At 38.6% G+C, this 24,849-nt stretch overlaps 1 protein-coding gene across 3 annotated transcripts in view; it reads right to left on the reverse strand.

The window, feature by feature from the left end:
• The window catches only part of RALGPS2 (Ral GEF with PH domain and SH3 binding motif 2), a gene marked incomplete at both ends in the record, with an annotated part of 115,269 nt that overhangs the window by 13,008 nt on the left and 77,412 nt on the right, over positions 1-24,849 (reverse strand). For 2 of the 3 annotated variants that reach the window (XM_080699620.1, XM_080699618.1), the window contains 7 exons: positions 1,562-1,639; positions 4,232-4,286; positions 8,018-8,169; positions 9,788-9,923; positions 12,291-12,358; positions 16,983-17,073; positions 18,613-18,750. In XM_080699620.1, coding sequence (XP_080555746.1) covers positions 1,562-1,639; positions 4,232-4,286; positions 8,018-8,169; positions 9,788-9,923; positions 12,291-12,358; positions 16,983-17,073; positions 18,613-18,750 — 718 coding nt within the window. The remainder of the gene's footprint in view (positions 1-1,561; positions 1,640-4,231; positions 4,287-8,017; positions 8,170-9,787; positions 9,924-12,290; positions 12,359-16,982; positions 17,074-18,612; positions 18,751-24,849) is intronic. The other variant, XM_080699619.1, reaches the window with a different exon arrangement.

The following is a 24,849-nucleotide window of genomic DNA, read 5'->3' on the forward strand; positions in this document are numbered from 1 at the left end:
TTTACTGATCTGAAATTTATAAGCTTCCATAAAAGTTATTAAATCAGCAAATGGTTAAAACACACTATGACTTTGAATAAGTATGATTTATAAAGGAAGCAGAAATTTGCTTTAATAAAGATTAAGAACTTAGAATTTTTTTTCTTAACATGCCACACTGTATCACTGTTTTAACTTTATTTTCCTTTATTAGAAACTTTAAGTCCTGGTAGGAGAGAAGAGGATTTCATTTGTTAAGAGTTTTTAAGTATACAAAACTGAAAATAACAGAAGCTCAAAAAGAAAAAAAAGAAAGAGAAAACACATGCTGAATTTAATTCTAAAACAGGTGAAAGAAGCAATAAAGGCAATAACGTATCATTAAAAGCTGGAATTTTGCAATAAATTGTAATGACACTTGTTTATTTACTTGTGGTACTAAGAATTGAACCTCGTGGTGCTCTACAACTGAGCTACATCCCCAGACCTTTTTATAGTTTGTTAAGGGACAGGGTCTTGCTAAGTTGCCAGGGCTGGGCTCAAACTTGCCGTCTTCCTGCCTCCACCCACTGTAGCTGGCATGCCTGGCATTTAAAGACCCTGAAATGTTGCCAAAGCTCAACTGTTTAATTATGGCCAGGAAGCTCTCCAAGCAAGAAAGAACCCCTAAAGATGTCCTTTTCATGTATCTTTTATAAAAAATGGTCACAAAATAATCAAACACTTTAATATTTTTCCCCATCTGACTAAGGATCATTTTAATCAAGAATGCTTTCTACATGTACCAATTAAAATGTATACACTGATAAAACCGCCATCCTCTGGTGATTTGATTTTAGATGCAGAACTACTAAAATCACAAAGAAAACAGAAGTTTTCCAATATATTCCTTTATGATTATTTAGGTATCTTCAAAGTGACTTAAAAACTAGAAACTAGTAAAAAATACATGCTAGAGATAATTATATTTAGGGGTGTATATATAAGGAAATATGCCATCCAATCTAAAGTTTGCTATTTTGCTGCATTCTGAATTGGCTGACTACCTGTAACCAATAACCCCAGGTTCCCCAAACCATGTACCATCCTTAGTTGCTTCCATAGCTAACAAGTGCAGAAAGAGATCTAGTGTAATAAAGAGTTGAATTAATGAGATGAAATATACATATGTTATTTAATGAAATTCTCTAAGTTCAGTTTCTGTGGTTTATCTGGAAAAAATTATTAAAGATAAATTAAATGTAAACTTATTAGCAAAGTAAAAATTTTGATTGCAGCTTAAGAATAAACAGCAGATTTTATATTGATCATACAATAGAAAGATCTGTGCAGTTAAAAGGCTATTAAATTGGAAGCAATTTTAAAATGTGAAATAAAAGATGCAAGTTTCAAGCAATTAGCTCTGGGGATCAGAAAGAATACTTCAAATTTAGCTCTTCAATCTCGGAAAGAACATTTTTGTGGGCAATTTGCTTGGTTGTAAATCCAGTTAGTTGAGAGAGAGCAGAAATGACGTCAGCCCACACCCATGGAAGCCAATCACCAACACCGGGAGGTCTGCGAGCCTGGCACCGGCTTGTACCTGCTGGCCTTCATGTGGCTTCGACAGCCATTGCGTGCCACTCTTGTCACGGAGCCCAGAGAATGGTATAATCTGTTCCTGTTGGATTCCATTATAAATTGTATATATTACATATACTTTTACTTATACAATCATCAACACCTAGAACAGTATAATAGTCTCTTCTTGGAATATAGCCTTCTAAATCTTACAAAAGGACAGTACATGATTGTTCCTCTTCCTTTTTTCTAAAGGCATACAGTGTAATATTTAAAAAATTGTTCACCTTTAAAAATTTTTTTCTATCGACTCTAGAAATACTTACAGGTGTTTATATTATGCATTTATATGCACATTTGCTTTTACAAAACAGCCAAAAGAATTAAAAAGCTATTTATAGTCAAGTAATATAAAAACATGAAAAATGTTCCAAAAAAACCCCTCTTTCTAATTCAATTTCTTGGATTCCAGTATAAATATGATGCCTGGATTTAAGTAAATAAGTCCTATCTACTATGTCTCTATGAAGACACCTAAAGCCATGTGGCTTGTAAACTAAGAGGAAAACCGTTTAATCCTTTATAGTAAATAAAAAAAAAAACTAATAAAGGAGACAAACTGAGTAACAAATATAGACACTATTTTATTCCTATATCAACTGACAAAGTAAATAAATGAAAACAGTGGCATTAGTTAATATTTACTCCAAATGGCACATCATGCTTGACAAAGGAAATAAACAGAAACACACAGAAACACTGACAACTTCTTTGCCTGGGAAAAGCTAAAGTAACACTGTTGACAAATGATCCTTAAAACAAAAAGCATTATCTTAGTAACTTATGCAGCAACATATCTGATGTCTCTCTAGAAAATAAGAACATAAAATGATGTACTAGAATTCAGAGTACTATTCTCAAGCTCACTATCCACACACAGCTTTTTAAATCCTGGTTCTATGTTCACTTTTTTATTATTCACGTCTTAATTTTGCTGGGCAGCATTCATTAACTAGCCTCAATTTAAAACTGTCACAATCACAGTAGATTTTTTTTTGCTGCAATATTTGGAAAGCAAAACATCTGTTATAAAATAAAAATGTTTTGCGTTGTGATGAATAAGAGCATTAAATACTGTCTTCATAGGCAACCTGCAGGGACGAGAACAGATGAACACAATGCCACTCAGGATCACTCGTAATGTCAGCAACCTAAGGAGCAATTCTGTTAATCAATGCTTTGTCTCTAAAAATTGCAATATACTCCATAATCAGGTCTGATGCTATTAAGCTCTTTTTAGACTGAAAGGCAATCTGTACAGATTTAGAGAGCATGCTAAGACAACTCTCGTGTTTTTCCCATTTCAGACAAACCCAAATTTAGAAAATGAACGTAAAGGTTAGAAGAGAGATGACATGTAAGAACCAATTGTTAAGAATCCCCCAAACAAGCCAGGCATGGAGGCGCACGCTTGTCATCCCCGCACTTGGGAGGCTGAGACAGGAGGACCGCACAGGTTCAAAGCCAGCCTCAGCTACTGAGTGAGGCTCTCAGCAACTTAGTGAGACCCTGTTTCCAAATAAAGTATAAAATAGGTCTGGGAGTATAGCCCGGAGGTAGAAAGCCCCTAGGTTCCACCCCCAGAACCACACACACACATAAAAGAATCCCCCAAATAAAGAGAACAAAATTCAGGAACACTAATAATTAGAGAAGAAAGAATCAGAAAGTATTTTAAAATATAAGGCTTTTAAGTAACCGAGGTAAAATCTTAATCATGTGATAGTGAGAAATCATTATGAAGTTTCATCAGGAACTAGGACTTAATTTTCCAATTAAATAGTTTAAAATTAAATAATTCAAATATAATTTAATTTGGAATTATTTTCCATTTAGTGAATGCAAGTAATTTAAACTCAATATAAATGCAGTTTAGAAATTTAGTTGTTTAGTTTATATATAAAATGAAGTGTTTTTTTTTTTTGTCAAGAGTCAGTATCTTATGAGTTTCAGAATGGTACAACTGAAGTAGTCAGAGATGTTATAAGAATCCTAAGAGGCATTTAGTAAATAAACTATTTGAATTGTTTGGCTACATTCTCAAAGGGATGATCTCAGTTGAGATCAAGGTCCACACTGTCCACACAGATGACAGTTTTTATGATGTAAAGCAACAGAGGAGGAGGAGGAGTGCAACCTACATATCAAACACTCTGTGTACTCCGCACACTTAGAATCCACGGCTGTTTAACTAACGTCAAGCTGCTTTACTGACAATACAATTTAAAATTTACTAAGTCATTTTGCTCTTGAAAAAGCAGCAGAAAATGAACTTGACTCTACCATTAAATGTCTTAATGTTACTTAAATTACCAAACCTAAGAAAATAATTTTATTTTTGAATATACAAGCAGGTAGGTTAACTGTCAACTACTGTTAAAAACCTTTATTTTAAATGTACATAAGATTCAAATGCATGTGTAAAAACACCAAATAACATATATGATGATCGGTAGCCAATCATTCTACTTACTTATAATTCTTAACATTAATTTCTAATTTCTTTCCCCAGCAGGAAACTTACACAATCCTTTAGAGATGCATAATAAATACCTCTTCAAGTTCATACTGTAATAGTCTTTAAGACAGATAAAATAAATTCATAGCAGTTCAAATGGACAACTCCTTTTACCTTTCAAAAGCAGGCCACGAGGTCTCTTCACTTAGTTCAGAACCATCACTACTACCTAAAATCAAAAGTTATTCTAATTATTTAAACATCAAAATTACCTTTCCAGTTTGAATTTTATATTTTAAAAACAAATTCTTTGTGCTTATAAATGATAATCACATTCTTTATTCTAATATTATTGCTGCTAGGTTTATTCTATATGATATTAGAATACATTTGACAAGACTACCTAAAACCACAAAATAGCACAAAACCTTCCTGCATAACTTACAGCTCAAATTCATTAGAATCAACTTTTCTATCATCATCTTAATACGTTTGTCATAACTGAGGACCAACATAATTATAAAATTCTAAAAGATTCATAGCATACTTATTTCTTTTTGTTTTGAAACCCATTTGCAATAGGCAACTTAAGAATGAAACTCTTTGTTTTTTTTGTTTTTGTTTTTGGTGGTACTGGGGATGGAACCCAGAGGCTTTTCTACCTCTAGACTATACTCCCAGACCCATTTTATATTTTATTTGGAAACAGGGTCTCACTAAGTTGCTGAGAGCCTCACTAAGTAGCTGAGGCTGGCTTCGAACATGCACGATCCTCCTGTCTCAACCTCCCAAGCGCGGGGATTACAAGTGTGCGCCACCACGCCTGGCAAGAATGAAACTCTTAATGAAATTTCTTTGCTTTTAGAAACAAGGCTGGGATTTCAGGGAAGATGGTGACCAAGAAAAGCAGGGTTTACAAGTCCTGCTAACACTCAATCTCTATTGCCACAAAATCAGTGCTTTTCATAGCCAGAAAACACTATCAGCAGAGAAATAAAAACTGTAAATACAAGGGACAGAGAAAAAGAAGACGAGAGGAACAACCAGAGAACAGAAAAGAAACCAGCCCGTATTCCACCAGCACCATCTTGCATCACAGCACCAGGGTCCAGAGAGGAAAGGTAAACAAGGAGCTAAAGTGAGCAGCTGTGGATCATTCTGGTGTAATTCGGCAGTTCTTTCAGCGTAAAGAACATCTAAAACTCCCAGTGGCCAAGCTCATCACACCCTCCAGGGACTCAGAAAGGAGCTCAAAACCAGAAAAGAAATATGACAGACTCATGGCTGAGGGCATGGCCAGCGGTGCCATATTGCCAGCAGCAGTAGAGAGTTCACCGCGCCCGCAACAGCTCCAGACCAGCACGCACAAAAGTCCTAAGTGAAATTGCGGCCCCTAAAGGAGAAATCCCAGCACTGCACCCCAGGGACTTGCGCAGCTTTGATAATCTCCCTGGGTCTGAGACTTTGCAGTCCAGCCCAGTGAAGTAATAGCAGTGGTAGAGATACCACACCCTAGTCACAGCTTCCCGTGGGAAAATGCCCAGCCCGGCACTTGCCCATTTTTTGACTGGATGATTTATTTTTTTCATCTTGAGTTTCTTGAGTTCTCTATATATTCTAGATACTAGTCCTCTATCGGAGGGGTATAAATATCCTAATGACACACCTCAAAGCCCTTGAAAAACAGGAACAATCTAATCTCAAAGCCAGTAGAAGATAGGAAATTATTAAATCAGAGCAGAAATTAACGAAGTAGAGAATAAAAAAAAACATTACAGAAAATCAACAAAACCAACTTGGATGCAAAAATATTAAAATACTAGCAACACTCATTCAAAACCACATAAAGAAAATATACACTATGACCAGATAGGGATGGGAGGGGTAAGAAGGAAATTCTCTAAAACACACACTGTACTTAAACATATAGAAGTCAACCACTAAGCCGAGCATGGGAAGGAGGATAGGGAGGGAAAAGGGTGGGAACTGGGTAGGGGCTAAATGGGTGATGTGTACATGTATGTCCACACAAGTTTTTACCCCAATATGATGTATGAATATAATACACTAATAAAAAATAAAAAAAGAAACAGGGCTGAAGAAAATATAATCTCTAAATTAAAAGGGAAAACTTGGTACCTATTAACCTAACAATTTTCCTCTTTAGCTAGGATATCAGCTAAAATGATCTCCAAATAGAAACTTTAAATTTAGCTGGAAAAAACACTGAGGGGAATGAATTATTATTATTTTTTTGGGTGGTACTGGGGTTCCTGGAAGCCCTTTTACCTCCGGCTACACTCCTACAGGCTACACTCCCAGACCTATTTTTATACTTCGAACCTGTGCGATCCTCCTGTCTCTGCCTCCCAAGCGCGGGGATTACAAGCGTGCGCCACCACGTCTGGCCCTGAGGGGAATGAATTTTTAAGAATCCAAAATATCTTAGATTGATTTATAAGTTATCTTGAAGATAATTCTGGCTCCCAATAAAATAAGATGATTAATATGTCAAATTGAATTGTCTGTGTGACTTTTTCAAGCAGGGCTCCATGAAAGACTCCAGTGCTGAAGATCCCATTACATGTGCCTGAGTAAAGGCACTCCCGTGTATCTGGAATGGTGTCAGTCATTTACCATCTTCAGATGACTTGATGTAATAGTCACTGGACAAACTTCTATACTGTGTGGTTCAAATGAACTAGAGGCAACCTGGTAGTAACATATTATGGATGTACTTTCTAATTATGAAAAGAGATAATCCTCCTTCAGATAGTTCAGAAAATAAAAAAGTGTTTAGAAAGCAGAGACAAAGCCCTCTCTCATCTCACACCCCCTTTCGCTGTGGTCCTATCTCCTGTCTCTTCACCTCTCATTTTCAGGTCTGCTCTAATCAGGTTTTGCCCCATGGTTCTATGGAGCCATTCTTGTCAAGGTTACCAATGACTTGATCTTGCTAGATCCCATGGCTAACTTTCCATTCTCATCTGCTGTACTGACTCTGAAATGTGCCCAAAGTCCATGTGTTAAGTCTTGGTCTCAGGTCTGGCATTACTGGAGCCTTTAGGAGATGAGACCTAGTGGGCAACTGTCAGGTCATTGGGAGACATGTCCTCGAGGGGACTGGGGCCCTTTTCTCTTTCTCTTTTTGTCCACAAGGTGAATGGTTTTGCTCTGCCATTATGTCCACCATGGGGCCTATTGATCATGGACTGGAACCACCAAAACTATGAGCCAAAACAAATCTTTTCTCTTTAGAAGTGGATTTATCTTAGGTATTTGTTATAGTGATGGAATCTGACTACCACATCATCTTGGTTCTCATTTTTGCATTTGATGGTGATGCATTTAGCACTTCCCTTGAGACACGGCTTTTTAAAATCCTATTCTGCCCCCCATTCATTGGTCTCTCCTTCATTGTTTCCGTTGGGAATCCATCTTCTTTTTAAAACATAATTAAACATAAGTAAATCTCTAAATGTGAGAATGTTCTTCCCTCCTCTCTCTCTGGGCGACTTCAGCCAGCTCCATGGCTGGATACTATAAATATGCTAACCCTCATACCCCTCTCTCCAGACTCTCCAAACTCTCCCACCCTTCGCAAACACCTCACTGCCTGCAAGTGACTGTTCTTTTAGCCCTCTCTGTCTTGGTAATGGTATTTCCATCTAGCTAGTGTTGCTTAATTTACATAGCTTGGAATCACACTCGACCTCACCCTTTCCTCCATTCCCACATCCAAACTGCATGCAGCCAACCAATTCAATCAGCCTAGCGTTCTCTTCCCTCCGAGTCAAACAACCATCATAAGTTATTACTTTCATCCTATATTTGATTGTGACTCTCTTATCAAGCATTCTCTATTTGTGGTAATGTTAAGAAAAATAATATTCCCAGCTGAGTTTTGTTTAAATTCTCTTTTTACACAAGGTGGAATCTTCTCAGAAAAACACTTCTCACCTATTGATATTCCACTGGAAAGGGTAGAACTTTCAGCTTGGCCTCGAGATGGTGCATGGGGCTCCATGACGCTGTCATCTAACAGGTGTCTTGGTCCTGCATTTGGGAACGTTGCACTCTTAAATTCTGCTGTGTTCATTTTATGAATGAAGCTAGAAACAAAGAAAAATATTTTCACAACTTTTACTAGGTTAATAATTCAATATAAAAAATTAGCTGGTATGGTAGTGCACGCTTGCAATCCCCGCACTTGGGAGGTGGAGACAGAAGGATCGCGCAAGTTCAAAGCCATCTTTGCTGGCTTAAGAGACCCTGTTTCCAAATAAAATATAAAAATAGGTTTGGGAGTGTAGCCTGGAATGAGAAGGGTTTCCAGGAACCCCAGTACCACCACCACCAAAAAAAAAAAAAAAAAAAAAAAAAAAGAATTCACTTATATAAAGCTTCAGGATATGAAAGATTTACCTGCTATCCTGAACTTTACTTCAGAATTCTCACAGTAATGAAGACACAGATTTTACCATAAAAGCCTCAAAACTAACAGTTCAGAAAAATTCTTTTAGGAAGCCTGGCAATATGTACCTGTGATCATATTTTAAGTACATTTTATCTTAAGCCTCAAGTACATTTTTTTTTTTTTTTTTTTGGTACTGGTGATTGAACCCAGAGGAATTCTAACTGCAAGTGATACCCCCAGTCCTCTTTTTTATTTTTGAAATGGTCTTGCTAAGTTGAGAGTATCTCACTACTTGCTGAGGCTGTCCTCCAACCTGCGATCCTCCTGTTTCAGCCTCCCAAGTACTGGGATTTCAGGTGTGTGCTACAATGCCTGGCTGGCCTCAGGTACACTAGAATTGTTTTCACATTCAATTTGGAGACTACTCATTAAATTTTTATAAAACTTTGGAAAAGGTAGACATGGGACCCCCCCTTTTTTTTTTAGAAAACAATATTGCAAACCTAATAAAGTTGAGCAACAACAACAAAAAATCAGTTTCCCATTTTGTATATTTAGGAACACAGTAACTTTTTATACTTTAAGGCATTACTTATTTTGGTTAAGATGAACAAGGACTGTCCTGATATAAAGATTATGATCTATAGCAAATTTTGAGGCCCTCCACAACTTAGTGAGACCCTGCTTCAAAATAAAGAATGAAACAGGACTGGGGATGCAGCTCGGAGGTGGAATGACCCCAGTTTCAATCCCTAGTACCACACACAGAAAAAGGTCATGATATAAAAGGAAGAGTATACTGCTACCCCAATTTTATTTAAGATGGCTCTTTGCAATGTTCATTTGTTTCCCTTAAATATGAAGGTACTGTTGAGAATGGCCCTCTTCTAAATTGAGGTAAAGGAAGAAATAAATGCTTTTTCTTTTCTTTTCTTTCTTTCTTTTTTTTTTTTTGGTGATACTGAGGATTGAACCCAGGAACATTCTACCTGTGAGCTACACTCCCAGCCTTACTTTTTAGTCTATTCTGAAACAAGGTCTTCTCACTAAGCTGCAGAGGGCTTCATTAAGAAGCTGAGGCTGACTGCGAACCTGTGATCCTCCTATCTCAGCCTCCCAAGTACTGGGATTACAAGTGTGTGCTACCACACCCAGCTGAAATACATGCTTTTTAAGTAGACAAGTGTAATATAAAAAAGAAAGACCAAACCCAAAACTATGCAAGATAGTCTTTTCTGTTCAATTAATAAACAGAAAATAAATGCAACTACAAACAATTAAAAAAATGGAAAGGTGAAGTACAAAACACTGACTTGTAACCCAAGCTGTGGCACTTCCTGTGCCCATGTGGCACCAGGTTCCGGGGGGAGGGGGGGGCCTGCGGCAGCAGGGCTCCTTCAGCTGCTGCGCTCTTTCTTCCACTCTGTGGTGATGCTCCCACTTCAGGACCTGAGGTTTCATTAAAAAAGCAAGGCAGAGAGGGTGAAAAAATTTCCAGTGGTTTCAAAGGATTACTTTATTTTTGATACCTTGATGTAAAATATAAAAACTGATTTAAATTTAAATTTTCTTTGGGGGGAGTACTGGGGATTGAACCCAGGAGCATTCTATCTCTGAGCTACATCCCCAGCCACTTAAAAAAATTGTTTATTGTGAAACAGGATCTTGCTAACTTGCTGAAGCTGGACTCAAACAAAACCTGTGATATTCTTGTGTAAGCCTCCGAAGTACTGGGATTACAGGGGTGTGCCACCACACCTGGCTAGTTTTAACATGTTAGTTCTATTTATTCACTTGGATATGAGAAAAACGTATTTTCTAAGACCTAAAGCACTAACTTGCAAGCAATACAAAATGCAGTAATTTCCATCTTACTTGCACCAAGTAGAGGCGACATAAATACTTTCTCCGTTTGAACAGGAGCAGAAGCGGCAGAGTTCAGTCAGCTCGGGTCTCACCTCCCAGACTTGGAGCTAAGAGCTCAGGTCTGAGTGTTGGGCGCAGGGCTTTCTAGTGCATTTGCTGCTGCTTTGCTCCTGGTGCAGTCCAGGCTCCTTTTAGAATGTGTGGGGCAGGCCACATACTCCAGCTAAAAATGATTTCTACATGGACACTTTTCAAGCTTATGGGAATAAAAATATATCAAAATACACAGATTTGCAAAATATTGCTTTAAGAATGACAAGAAAAGCAATTTAAGAGATTGAGCTCAATTTTTTCTATCTGGAATGCTCTTCCCCTGGATACTGTCATGGCTTTTCTCTCACTTCTTTGTATCTTCTTAGACAGAACTTCAAATAGTCTCAGAACACACACTGGAAAGCTCAGGGTGAAGGTCTACAGTGGTCATTTAAAAGCCTGTCAGAGGTCTGGGGTGCAGCTCAGGGGTACAGCACTTGCCTCGCAAATGTGAGGCCCTAGATTCAAACCCCAGTAAAAAGCACACACACGTTCCTAAGAATTAGTTTTAAAATAGTAAGTAATCTTGGCTTTAAAATTATTTTTGGTAGCAAGGAGTGGTGGCACATGCTTGTAATCCCAGCATTCGGGAGGCTGAAACTGGAGGATCGCAGTTCATGGCCGGCCTCAGCTACTTAGTGAGGCCATCTGCAACTTAGTGAGACCCTGTTTCAAAATAAAGAATAAAAAATTAGGGCAGGGGATGTGGCTCGGAGGTCAAATGCCCCTGGGTTCCATCCCAAGACCTGAAAAAAAAAAAAAATATATATATATATATATATTGTATAGCTGGGCATGGTGGTGCACACTTGTAATCCCAGCATTCGGAAGGTTGAGTCAGGAGGATTGCAGTTTGCGGACAGCTTCAGCTACTTAGTGAGGCCCTTTGCAACTCAGTGAGACCCTGTTCCAAAATAAAGAATAAAAACACAAACAAACCAGGGCTGGGGGTGTAGCTTAAAGGTAGAATGCCCCTGGGTTCCGTCCCCAGTACCATAAAAAAGAAAATTATTTTGGTATAAGTAAAATAATCATAATACAACAGGTAGAGACTAAGGTTTTTATGTATTTTAAGTACTTGGAACAATATTGAAGTAAATGTTAAAAGAATTTAAGTCACTAAGACTTAAATTAGTAGAATTTTCCACTTAGACATAGAAAATTTTAATGTAATTAACATTTATTACCTAGGACATTGCATTCTTAATTTAAAAATTAATATATTCAGCCGGGCATGGTGGTGCACGCTTGTAATCCCTGCGCTTGGGAGGCGCAATGGTTAGAAGCCAGCCTTGCTGGCTTAAGAGACCCTGTTTCCAAATTAAAAAAAAAAAAAAAAAAAATATATATATATATATATATAATTGGTCTGTACCACAAAAATTAATATATTCATAAACTCTTATTATTTTTGTTCATATTTTCCTAGATTATGTAATGCACTTATTAGTATATGACTGACAAACTACAAGCAACTTTTTTTTTTTTTTTGTGGGACTGGGATGGAACCCAGGGGCATTCAACCTCTGAGCTACACCCCTTGCCCGATTTTTTTATTCTTTATTTTTTGAAATTGGGTCTCACTGAGTTGCAAAGGGCCTCACTAAGTACCTGAGGCTGTCCGCGAACTGTGATCCTCTGGTCTCAGTCTCCCAAATGCTGGGATTACAAGTGTGTGCCACCACACCCGGCTGTAACTTTTTAATTAAAAAACAAAAAACCTCAAATTTTTGGATACCAAAAAAAAAAATGTTTGTATGCAATACAAACATGCTAAGTACTTATTTACTTTGGGGTATATTTTTCCTATTAGGTTATCAGATTTATTATTTGGTAATAAGAACACTACACACTAACCCACTAAGTCCTCTCTGGAAGCAGCAGAGCGTGGTGTGCTTGTCCCTGGTTCTATCTTTAATGAGAGCCTGAATTTTAAAAAGACAAAACATACAGAATAACATTAGACAAATAATATTAAAATCATGTATTTTCTCACAAAAAACCAAAAGAATTTTTAGAAAACAATCTGAGCTACATATTCTTCTTCCAGAGCAACCTGTAATTAAGATGTTAAGTCTCCTATTTATTTCATCCAAAGTGATCATATGGTTATTCTAGGAAATATCAGGGAAGAGGCAAACATCAAATGTTATATTTAAAGACACAAACATCCCCCAACCCTCCCAAAGGTTCCCCCTAAATTCAGAAGCATTCATACATATTATTTTATGTATTAAGTAAATTATTTCTAGAATCCTTACTGTGACTATAACACGGAACATTTCAAAAAACCTGATTCAAAACTAACCACCCAGCTAGGCATGGTGGCGCACGCTTGTAATCCCCACGCTTGGGAGGCTGAGGCAGGAGGATCACACAGGTTCAAAGCCAGCCTCAGCTACTTAGTGAGGCTCTTAGCAACTTAGAGAGACCCTGTACCCTGTTTCCAAATAAAGTATAAAATAGGTCTGGGAGTATAGCCTGGAGGTAGAAAGCCACTGGGTTCCACTCTCAGTACCACCAAAACAAAAAACCCAACAAACAGAAAACTAACCATCCAACAAACCAACTAACACAATTTATCAAGAAAGGTTTATACAAATAACATTGCTTTTTTAAGATTTCTAGTAAATCCATGTCTTAAATAAATGTTTCTTGTCATTGAAGTGCTATTTAGGATAATATATCCAGTTTTGAGTTTCACAGTCAGAGAGACCATGATTTCTATCAGGAGAAGTGATTGTGAGAAACAAAATTCTAAAGCTGCAGTAGAAAATGCTTTGATATGTGAAGCCAGCATTACTGAGAATTTAAAAATTAATAAAATTCGCTCAGCATTCTATTAGCTGAAGTTTTTAGTCAAATTTATAAAATACAGTAGTCTTCATAATGATATACAAGGTGGTAACTACATATGATTAAGTTCTAATCACCTGACAATGTAAAACATGCACTAACTAGATGAATGGCTAACCAGAACCCTGCTCCTCTCCTAGGGGAGCTGAAAGATCAGGCTGTAGACTGTACTGCATGCACTCATTAATATTTGCTGTGCATCTGCTTCATAGTATACTCTGTACACTGGAGAATAAGGCAGAAGCAGTGTCCCTTCCCTTTTGTAGTTTATAGCATAGTGGGCAGAAGACAAAGAAGTAAAAAAAGAACCACAATTTTCTCTTTTATTTTTTCTTTGTGATACTGAGGGTGGAACCCAGGGCCTTTTCTACCTCTGGGCTATACTCCCCAAATATTTATACTTTATTTTGAAACAAGGTCTCACTAAGTTGCTGAGAGCCTCACTAAGTAGCTGAGGCTGGCTTCGAACCTGTGCGATCCTCCTGTCTCCGCCTCCCAAGCGTAGGGATTACAAGCGTGGGTCACCACGCATGGCTATCCTAAAATTCTTTAACTTTTACCAACATTTAGTGACTGATGCAACTCAGCTCAGCTGCATTTTTAGTAAGCAACCTACCTTCCCCAGCCTCTCCTGTGATGCCCTAACCTTTTCTTAAGCCCTGCTTTCTGCCCCACTGCTCTGGACTTGGCCTCGCCTTTCACACGGGTGCTACCACCTGTTCAGACGAGGACGCAGCCTCAGGTGACACTGTCTCCTGCAGCCGGTCCTGTTTCTCTTTACTTTTCCCCCTTACAGCTTGGTTAAGTCTCCCCTTACCTATGTTTCCACAGCACATTGGCCACATCTCTACTATAGGACTGTCTGAATGCTCTGGATTAATCTATTTTATTATTTATTATTTTTTTATTGCAGTACTAGGTATGGAATCCAGGGGTACTGTACCTCTGAGCTACATCTCTAGCCCTATTTTTTCAGTCTTTTCAGTTTTGACAGAGTCCCACTGAGTTGTGAAGGGCCTTGCTAAGTTGTCCTGATAAGTGAGTCGTCCTCACTAAGTAGTTGGCCTAGCTGAGGTTGTCCACGAACCATGATCCTCAATCTCCACCTCCCAAATGCTGGGATTATAAGCGTGTGCCACTACGCCCAGCTGGAATCATCTATTTTATTTTATTTTTTGTGGATCTGGGGATGGAACCCAGGGGAATTTGACCTCCGAGCTACACCTCCTGCCCTGTTTTTTATTCTTTATTGAAACAGGGTCTCACTAAGTTGTGGAGGGCCTCACTGAGTAGCTAAGGCTGTCTGTGAACCGCGATCCTCCAGTCTCAGCCTCCCGAATGCTGGGACTACAAGTGTGTGCCACCATGTCCGGCTTGGAATCATCTATTTTAGATGCACTAGACTGAGCTTCTTGAGGATAAGAACAGTATCATACTTATTTTTGTAATTCCAGGAACTAGCACATTAACAAGTTTTTAGCAGAATACTTGTTAAATGAATATACTGTGAAGGCTATTCGGGTTCTGACCACTCCTAACAACAAAACCTATATAATAGCACCATTTTCTTCCTATAAAAATGAAGGTATTATTATGCACCAGTTTATGGACAGTTAGAACTACTTTATTGGTTTCAATGGCTAAGTCTATACACAATAAAAATTAGTGTCCATTGCCAGGCGTGGTGGCGCACGCTTGCAATCCCCACGCTTGGGAGGCGGAGACAGGAGGATCGCGCAGGTTTGAAGCCAGCTGCACTGGCTTAAGAGACCCTGTTTCCAAAAATAAAAAAATAGGTCTGGGAGTGTAGCCCGGATATAGAAGGACTTCTAGGAACCCCAGTACCACACACACACACACACAATTAGTGTCCATAAATATTAACTTTTAATATGTCAGTAAAATATACCATTCTTTATAATTGTGCTAAACTTTATTCTAAGACTTCACTTCTACTTAACAAACCTTAAGTTCTTTTAAATCCATTAAGTTTCTTAAGCCAGATGAAGAAATTTTTAATAGAAACGCTCATACTTAGAGTTCTAAGATAGCTATTCTATAGCTCACTGGACAAAATAAGTGTTTGTTAGCCATAAGTTCTACATTAGTAACTAGAGATAGGAAAATAGTGGTAAATATAAGACACAGACCATCAACCTAGAGACATTTACAACCTACGGCAATATATTTGTGAATTAACTCTGCCCTTAAAAAGCTGATCCACTGACCGTATGTATTTTCAAATGAGTTACTATGTAAAATCCTTTGTAAAGTAAACTTGGTTTAATATTGTAGGATGTGGGAAAAGACGGCAATAAAGGTGTTTTTAATAGATACACTCAAACATATGCATAGAGCTTCTTGGTCTGAGCAACAGAGATGGATCCTGTCTCTATTATAAAAATAGAATGTTAGCCAGGTGTAGTGGACGCACTTTTAATCCCATTTCTTGGGAGGCTGAGGCAGGAGATTGTGGGTTCTTGTGAGAACCTATTTAAAAATAAAGAGTTAAAAATAGGGCCGGGGGTATAACTCAGAGGTAGAATGTCTCTGGGTTCTACCCCCACCCCCCCCGGGGGGGGCGGAGAATGATTTTAGTTTCTTTGCCTAGTTTAAAAATATTTTTTAAAAAAATTCTTGTGAGGCTGAGATAGGAGGACTGGAAGTTCTAGACCAGCCTCGGCAACTCAGTGAGACCTCCAGCAACTTAGAAACACCCTGCTTGAAAATACAAACAGGCTCGGGGCACAGCTCAGAGGCAGAATGCTCCTGGGTTCAAATTCTAGTACCACAACAACGAAAACAGCACGATGCTAATCCTGAAGATAAGCAAGCTCTTTGTTTTCTCTGCCTTTGGAAAAAACCCAACCAGCAGTACTATGAAAGAGAAAAATAAAATTGAAAAATCCCCATCTTTAGGAAATATTGTGATGCTAAGGAGAATTAGATACATATCAGCTACTTGAAAAGTGATTTTAAAAATCTTTTTTTTGTGTGTGTGTGATACTGGGGTTCCTGGAAACCCTTCTACCTCTGGGCTACATTCCCAGACCCATTTTATATTTTTATTTGGAAACAGGGTCTCTTAAGCCAGCGAGGCTGGCTTCAAACCTGCGCAATCCTCCTGTCTCCGCCTCCCAAATGCGGGGATTACAAGCGTGTGCCACCACGCCTGGCCGATTTTAAAAATCTTTAAAAAGGACTTGCTATAAAAAAAAAAAAAGGACTTGCTATAATATAGAGAAAAGAATAAATATGGTAGCATATTAGAGGAATGTGTTAATAATTTAGAAGCAAGAAAGTTCAATATTCTCTTAATCCATGAAAACAAACTCAAAGATTCGTTTAAAAATAACCATTATGGAGCAATTTTTCTATTTTGTAGACTGTTACTGAGCTTTCTTTTTTTAAAAATAAATTTCTGTAAAGATTTAATGACTGACTATATGGGAAAACAAAGAAATATTCATTTGAATTGTAAAACTTTACTCTCTATAACTTGAGAAAGGTCTTTATATATTGGTGCAATCATACAAGTGAGTAAAAAGAAAATATGTAAGCACCCTTACAAGTAGCAACACGCCACTGGGTTAGGTATTTATATACAATGTACAATTTCAGATGTTTAAATACAGAGGGTAGAAGAACGGAGAATAGGACAAAATACAAACCAATCATGAAGGTCCAACCTACTTGTAATTGTCATCTTCCACAAACTTTTGTAGTTCCTCTATATACTGAACAGAGTTCAGATATTTTTGGACATGAGGCAACATTGGAATATCTAGGTAAAAGGTAAGAAATAATTATTGAATAAAGTATATATATATTTCTTTTTAGTAGTGGAGATTGAAGCCAGGGGCATTCTACCTTCAAGCTACACCCCCAGCCCTATTTTTTAGTCTTTATTTTGAAATATGGTCTCACTGAATTGCAAAGGGCCTCCCTAAGTAGTAGCTAAGACTGGCCCCAAACTGCAATCCTTCTGTCTCAAGCCTCCCAAATCCTGGGATTACAAGCATGCGCTGGGACGTATGGCAACCTCCAGCCCTTTTTAGTTCTTATTTTGAAAAGACTTCCAAATACTGGGATTACAGGTATGCCTCCCTACACCTGGCTAACTACAGTTTGCTTTTTAAAATTTTTGTTGTGGGGATTGAATCCAGGAGAGTTTTTAGCTCTGAGCTGCACCACTGGCCTTTTTTTTAATGGTGGTACTGGGGTTCCTGGAAACCCTTCTCACCTCCGGGCTACACTCTCAGACCTATTTTATATTTTTATTTGGAAACAGGGTCTCTTAAGCCAGAAAGGCTGGCTTTGAAAGGCGCGATCCTCCGGTCTCTGCCTCCCAAGCGTGCGCGCCACCACGCCTGGCTTTTTTTTTTTTTTTTTTTTAATTTTTAAACAGGGTCTTGCTAAGCTTTCAAGACTGGCCTTGAACCTGTGATCTTCTCTTAGCCTTCCAAGTACTGGGATCACAGGCGTGTATAGCTATGCCAGGCTAAAGTAAAAGAGATCTTTTTGTGTGTGTGTGTGTGTGTGTGTGTGTGTGTGTGGTACTGGGGTTCCTGGAAGCCCTTCTACCTCGGGGTTACACTCCCAGACCTATTTTTACATTTTTATTTGGAAACAGGGTCTCCCAAGCCAGCACGCGCGGCTGGCTTCGAACCTGTGTGATCCTCCTGTCTCTGCCTCCCAAGCGCGGGGATTACAAGCGTGTGCCGCCACACCCGGCTAAAGTAAAAGAGATCTTAGCCAGAACCCTAAAGTTAAGTTGAAGCCAGGTGCAGTGACACATTTGATTTAGGAAAGCTAGTCAATATTTTTTAAGAACAAGAGGTCTCAACTACTTTCCTCATTGAAAAATATAAATATTACTTACATAATAGATTGGAGAGATCAAATGAGATGAAGATAACAAAATAATTTTGTAAACTTTTATAAAGGGCTAATTAACTATTAAGTGATAATATTAAATGCTTCTTGTGTGTTGTAAGCAGAGTTACTAAAAATAGTAGGAAAGTAAAAGATAAAAACAAAAAGTTTAAAGGTAAATACTTTAATTCTTAAAAAACAATCTTTAAAAGGATGCTGAGCCAGGTCAGTGATGTAAGCACCTATCTCCTAGTGATCCTAGCTATTCAGGAGGCTGAGGCAGAAGGACTGCAAACGCCCAGGTGTTTGAAGCCAACAAAGTGAGAGTGTGACCCTGTACCTGTACACACACACACACACACACACACACACACACACACACACACACACACACACGATGGGGGGTCACAGCATGGTAATGGCGTGGCATTGCCCCCCAGGAACTTACCATATTCACAGGACTGCTGTAAATCAGAAATTATTCGAAGGATGTTATTCATTAAATTTGATCTCTGCTCATTTTCTAGAATGCTGCCAGTTGACGGATATGCTGAATCAATGTATGTTAAATCTGACAAATAGATACCTAAAATGAAATTACATGCATCACCGTTTTCTACTTGCAGTGTGGAAGAACACGACAAAGTGAAAGGGGAGAAGCCCCCTCACAGGCACAGGGCAGGACGTTCACAGCAGGATCCCTCGGGCCTCAGTGTCCACAAAGCTGAGGTCAGGCATGCGAGCAACGAGTGTCCTTTGTGAATTGTCTTATTAGGACACTGCTTCTTCAAGTATGGTTTAAGGTTGCAACTGGAAACTCTAGTGTGTATGAGATTTAATACAAAAATGCTAAGCTCTTGAACTGACTAGTTGTAAGTGAAAACTGAGATTCAGTTTTTACATATATACACAACCATTACCAGTTTCTTAAGTTTTATTATACTTTGAAGAAGTTACCCTGGCCAGCCTAGTCAGTGCCTTGCATGGGGAAGTTATTTAATATTAGTCTTACATGCCTACCTTTAATTGACAACTATTATTATTTGAATCTTAAGAACTTAGAAAATTATCTCAATCTGATAGAGACACTTGTGTTTCAAAGATACACAGCTGGAATTCTAAAATTATATGACTACAAATTTAATTTTCCCTCTCTTCCATGTATCGATAAAATAGATGCTCTAAAATAATTTGGTTATACTAGTCCTGAACACGGAAGGTCACTCGTTAAAAATATCCTGAGAGTTTACTATACCCATGAAAAATGTATAAGAAAACTACAGTTGGAGGGAAAAATACATATTTTCCCACTCTTACCTTATTATTCTAATTTTACAAACTCTGAGCCTATGTGATCAAAATCACATGCCTGCTGCCTTCTAAATGAGCCCCAGACTTTTAAATACACCGTTTTCTTCCACTTTGAATGTTGCTTAGCTACATTTCTGCCTGTTCAAAATTATATAGTCCAGTTCATTGCCAACTCTTCTCTAGTTTTGTCAAATTTCAGGAAATGAATTTATAATCTGTCTAGTGAACTCTTCTTTTTACAGATACAGAACCTGACATCTACAGATACTAAAATAATGTGTCTAATGCCATACAACCTGTAAGTGATAAGAGCTGGATCTCAGAGGTTTCACTTGTAGCCTAGGTTTAAAAAAACTCTATTCAGAATGTGGGGAGGTGGTGCACGCCTATAATCCTAGCTACTTGGGAGGCTGAGGCAGGAAAATTGCAGGTTTGAACCTGGGTTACTTATGGAAACACTGTTTCAAAAATAAAATAAAAAAGGCTGGGGATGTAGCTCAGAGATAGAGTGCTTGTCTAGCACGGGCAGTATCCTGGGTTACATCTCCAGTACCTCAAAAGGAACAAAAAACTATATTCTGTTATAAACTTCATCACCTAGAAACCTTTTTGATTGCATAAACTCTATTATTTAATGTTTCTCAGCTGGTCAAGACTGTAAAACTCATTAAGGCAGCTACTATCTTGCACCCCCAAAATTCTTGTGCACTGTTTCGACAACAGGTGGGTTAATAAACATAAGCAGTTGGCACGGCAATACTTTTGCTCACCCCAATACTGTTCATTTCCATGGATGTGTTCTTAGAGTATTTAAGTCACCCGCCCTAAACACTTTCTGTGTCTTGAAACGAACCTAAAGCTTTGGCCTTTCTGACTTTCTCAGGTCTCGGAGACTTCCTCCCTCCTTTCAGAGTCTAAACCAGATTTTGAATATTTGTAAAGTACTGCCTCTACCAGCATTCATCTGCCTTGGCACCTTTTCCAGAGCCAATACACACATTTAATTTCTCCTACTTAAGAAAACGGAGTCAAAGCAATCCTCCCTTCAAATCTGATACCTTTCCTACTTCTCTTCAACAAACTCCTTGAAAGAAAAACAGAATAATATATGTAACTATTTTATCCTTTATTTTATGTATTACAAATTTTAATGTTACATATTTAACTACATATATACATATACACATATATAGACATATATACATATAGATAATTTTAATTTCTTATGCCTTTGGGGTTTTGCTGAGAAAGTTTTTATCTGTGCTTATGTGTTAGAAGTGTCTGACCTATATCCTCTTCAAGGAGCTGTAAGGTCTCTGTTCTGATTTCCAAATTTTTGATCCAACTTGAACTGATTCTCGTGAAGGGTGAGAAAGTAGGGTTTATTTCCACTTTTCTGCATATGGTTAACCAGTTTTGACAACATCATTTGTTGAAGAGGCTATTGATTGGCTGTAAGTGTGAGGATTTGCTTCTGAGTATTCTACTCTCCAGTTCCATCTATTTCCTTGTAAGTGACACAATTATACTGGTCTATGTGTCTGCTTCTGCGCCAGTAACATGCTGTTTTTATTATTGTGGCTCTGGAACATAGCTTGAAATCACGTATTGTGATGCTTCCTGCATGGTTCTTGCTGTTGCAAACTACTTTGGCTATTCTGGTTTTTTTTTTTTGTTGTTGTTGTTGTTGCTTCAAATTTACTTCAAATGTAGTATCTGCTGTTATCAATATTTATAAAACAATCAACATAAGCATTATAGCATCCCTAAGAAGAGCTAACGGTTCAAGAATACGACAAACGTTTACTAATGCAGGCACATCAATAATAGCAATACAAGTTCTGTTAAAAGTAACACAAGGGAGGCATTGGTTGGGTTCCGGAGGGCGGGGGTACCAGCGCCCGGAGTACCAGCAGCGTACCATGGCTACGGAGCCCCCAGCCGCAGAGCTCGCGGTGCCATAGCTCGTGGATCGTTACTTCACTCGCTGGTACAAGGCAGATGTGAAAGGAAAGCCCTGTGAAGACCACTGTATACTACAGCACTCTAACCGCCATCTACTGAAGGCTACACTGCAGCTGTGTTACCCAAGCGTGAAGAAAGCAAGCATAACAGGAGGGTTACTGACACAAAAACAATATGAAGAAGCCGTGGGGAAGGAAGCGCATTAACACCGCAGCAGCTACATCCTGAGGCTCAAGATGGAGCCCTGTGGGCTCATACCTGGGCCCAAACACCAGTGCACTAAAGGAGAGGCGGCAGTAAATGTGAAGCGTGCCCGCCACCCAGCCGTCGGCAGGGGAGGCCTGATCTCACGCTGCCTGGTTTGCCCGTGTCTTAGGAAACAAGCCTGGGCTCCCGTCTGCCTTCACCGTTCTGCTCTGCCCTAGTACTAGCTCTGTGCTCTTCTTCTGACAACTGGCAGCGAGTACTGTCTTTCCTTTGGGAACTGGGACTGAACCTGAGTAGCTTCTATCTCCAGACTACACCCCCAGCCCTTTTTACTTTTTATTTTGAAACAGAGTCTTACAAAGTTGTTAAAAGTCTTGTTAAATTTTTGAGGCAGGCTTTGAACATAGAATCATCCTGTCCCAGCCACCCAAATAGAATTATAGGCGTGTGCCACCACACCTAGCCTCAGAAAACGTTTTTCTGGAGCCGGGCGCGGTGGCGCACGCTTGTCATCCCAGCATTCAGGAGGCTGAGACCGGAGGATCGTGGTTCTCAGCCAGCCTCAGCTACTCAGTGAGGCCTCTGCAACTCAGTGAGACCCTGTTTCAAAATAAGGAATAAAAATAGGGAAGGGGGGTGTAGCTCGGAGGTCAAATGCCCCTTGGTTCCATCCCCAGACCCGCAAAAAAAAAAAAAAAAAAAAGAAAGAAAGAAAGAAAGAAAGAAAATGTTTTTCTGATTAAAAACAAAACTCTTTAAGGAGAAATGAGAAAACAGAAAAGTTTTAAGTAGTAAAAATAATTTACCTATTGTACCTATAATCCAGAAGAAAATATTATAGTTTGATAATACTTCTGTTTACATGTTATGACATGCGTAGTGGTTTTCCTCAGCTTTCTATAAGTTCAATAGAAGGCCTGCTAACTGGCCTTCAGCGTGACACTACCAAAAGGTCAAGTCCCTTCTGCCTCAGCTGCTCTCTGGGTAACATGGAAGAAACAGGAGTGTAACGTGTATCGTCTTAGCTCCATATGCAGATGAAACGGCCTTTCCCTCTAAAACAAAGTAGAACTGTAACTGATTTCTTAGAGATACACGGAAAGGCTGAAAAATACAAAGGGCTTTCCAAGCAAATGGAAGAAATACAATGCAGCGTTCAGCAGGTTCTTGCAATACCCATGTTGTAGTCACTCAGTCTCACATGTTTTAGTCACAGTTATGTTTAGTTACTTCTAGCAAAAAAGCAACGGAGAACAGGTTATTTAAAGGCAGAGCTGCCTTTGAGCAGGAGAGATGTTTTCACATCATTTAAACTAGGGAAAAAAGACACATGATTTTATCATTTAAGATGAGACACTTGGGCTGGGGAGATCACCCAGCATGAGAAGGCCATGGTTTTAATCCAGCGCCACCAAAAAAAGTTAAGTTACATTGAATTTCAGGATTTTAAGTATTATTTTTTTCTTAAGGGCTGCAACACATAAATTGAAACGCCCCAGTTTTAAATAAAATATCTTTATACAGAAGAAATTGCGTGATGTGTAAAGTCCGCGTTCTCCATCTTCTGTTGCTGAACTCTTGTATCCCTTATATACCTTTCTTGTGCTTTGATTTAGAGAACATTCTCAGGTAAGTAAGAGTTTTTGTAAATGAAACAAAATTATTTTTAATTCACACACAAAAACTCTTTTTAACCTGAGTGGCAACATGATCATCCTTTAAGTACACCCACCAGCCTGGGATGGGCTGGTAGCTCTAGGAACATCTACAGTGATGGTGCTGAGTGAGAGTGGAGGTGTCAGTCAGACTGCAGTGATTCTTCAAGAATTCATGTGACAGTGATAAAAGTGTAGCTCAGAGGCAGAATGCCCCTGGGTTCAATCCCCAGAACCACAAAATAAATAAAGTATGTATATGATGTAGCTATTTTACATAATAAAATATTCTACCACAATTTTATTGTCCCCCCCCCCCCGGGGTCTGGGGATGGAACCCAGAGGCATTTGACCTCTGAGTTACACCCCCTGCCCAATTTTTTATTCTTGATTTTGAAACCGGTCTCACTGAGTTGCGGAGGGCCTCACTAAGTAGCTGAGGCTGTCCGCGAACCGCGATCCTCAGGTCTCAGCCTCCCAAATGCTGGGATTACAAGCGTGCGCCACCACACCTGGCAATTTTATTGTATTTTAAAAGAATATTTTGGTTTTACACAAAATTCATGCTTGGAGATTTGAACTGTAAAAAGTAGTATATAATAAAGGTAATTAACAACAACAAAAAAGCAACACAGAAAAGATTAAAGGGAAGTTTTTTTTTTTTTTTTTTTTTTTTTTTTTTACAAAAGTTCTCTGCAAAAAAAAGTCATTCCCTGATGAGCTCAGAGCCAGCTTTGAGGTAGATGTGGGATTTGAGCTTGGAGTTTCACTGGCTAGTTCTTGCCATTCTCCATTTTATCATTAAATCCAGATGATTATAGTCCCCATAACTATGCTGTCCAACATCACAGACACTGCCACATGTTAAGGACTGAGTATTTCAGATATGTTTATTCTAAATATGTCTATTTATGTTTAAACAAAATATGACTTAAAAACAGATCTATAACATCAATATTTGAATCTACTGTTCCTTCTAGAAGTAACCAATATTGTGAATTCCAAGATTATTCATCACCCCGAAGGCATGCCTATATCTCTACCCAGTTTACTATTTACTATCACTTATTTTTAAGTAAAAAAAAAAAAAATCACATTTTATATATCATGGTTAAATTTAATAACTGCAAAGACAGAAAAATTTCTGGTATATTTTAAGTGACTTATAAAATAATTTTTTGAAAATATGGTCTTCTGCTGGGTGCGGTGGCACATGCTTGTAATCCCAGTACTTGGGAGGCTGGCAAAGGAGAATCAGGGCCAGCTACTTAGTGAGGCCCTCCACAACTTAGTGAGACCCTGTTTCAAAAAAAAAATAGGGCTGGGGTGTAACGTGGTGGCAGAATGCCCCGGTTCCATCCCCAGCACTATATATATATATACATACATACACATATACATATACATATACATGGTCTTCAGCGTGGTGGCAGAATACCCCGGGTTCCATCCCCAGCACCATATATATATATATATATATATATTCTTCAGCGTGGTGGCAGAATGCCCCGGTTCCATCCCCAGCACCATATATATATATACACATG

This window comes from Muscardinus avellanarius (assembly GCF_963383645.1).
Source record: "Muscardinus avellanarius genome assembly, chromosome: 7".
NCBI lineage: Eukaryota > Metazoa > Chordata > Mammalia > Rodentia > Gliridae > Muscardinus > Muscardinus avellanarius.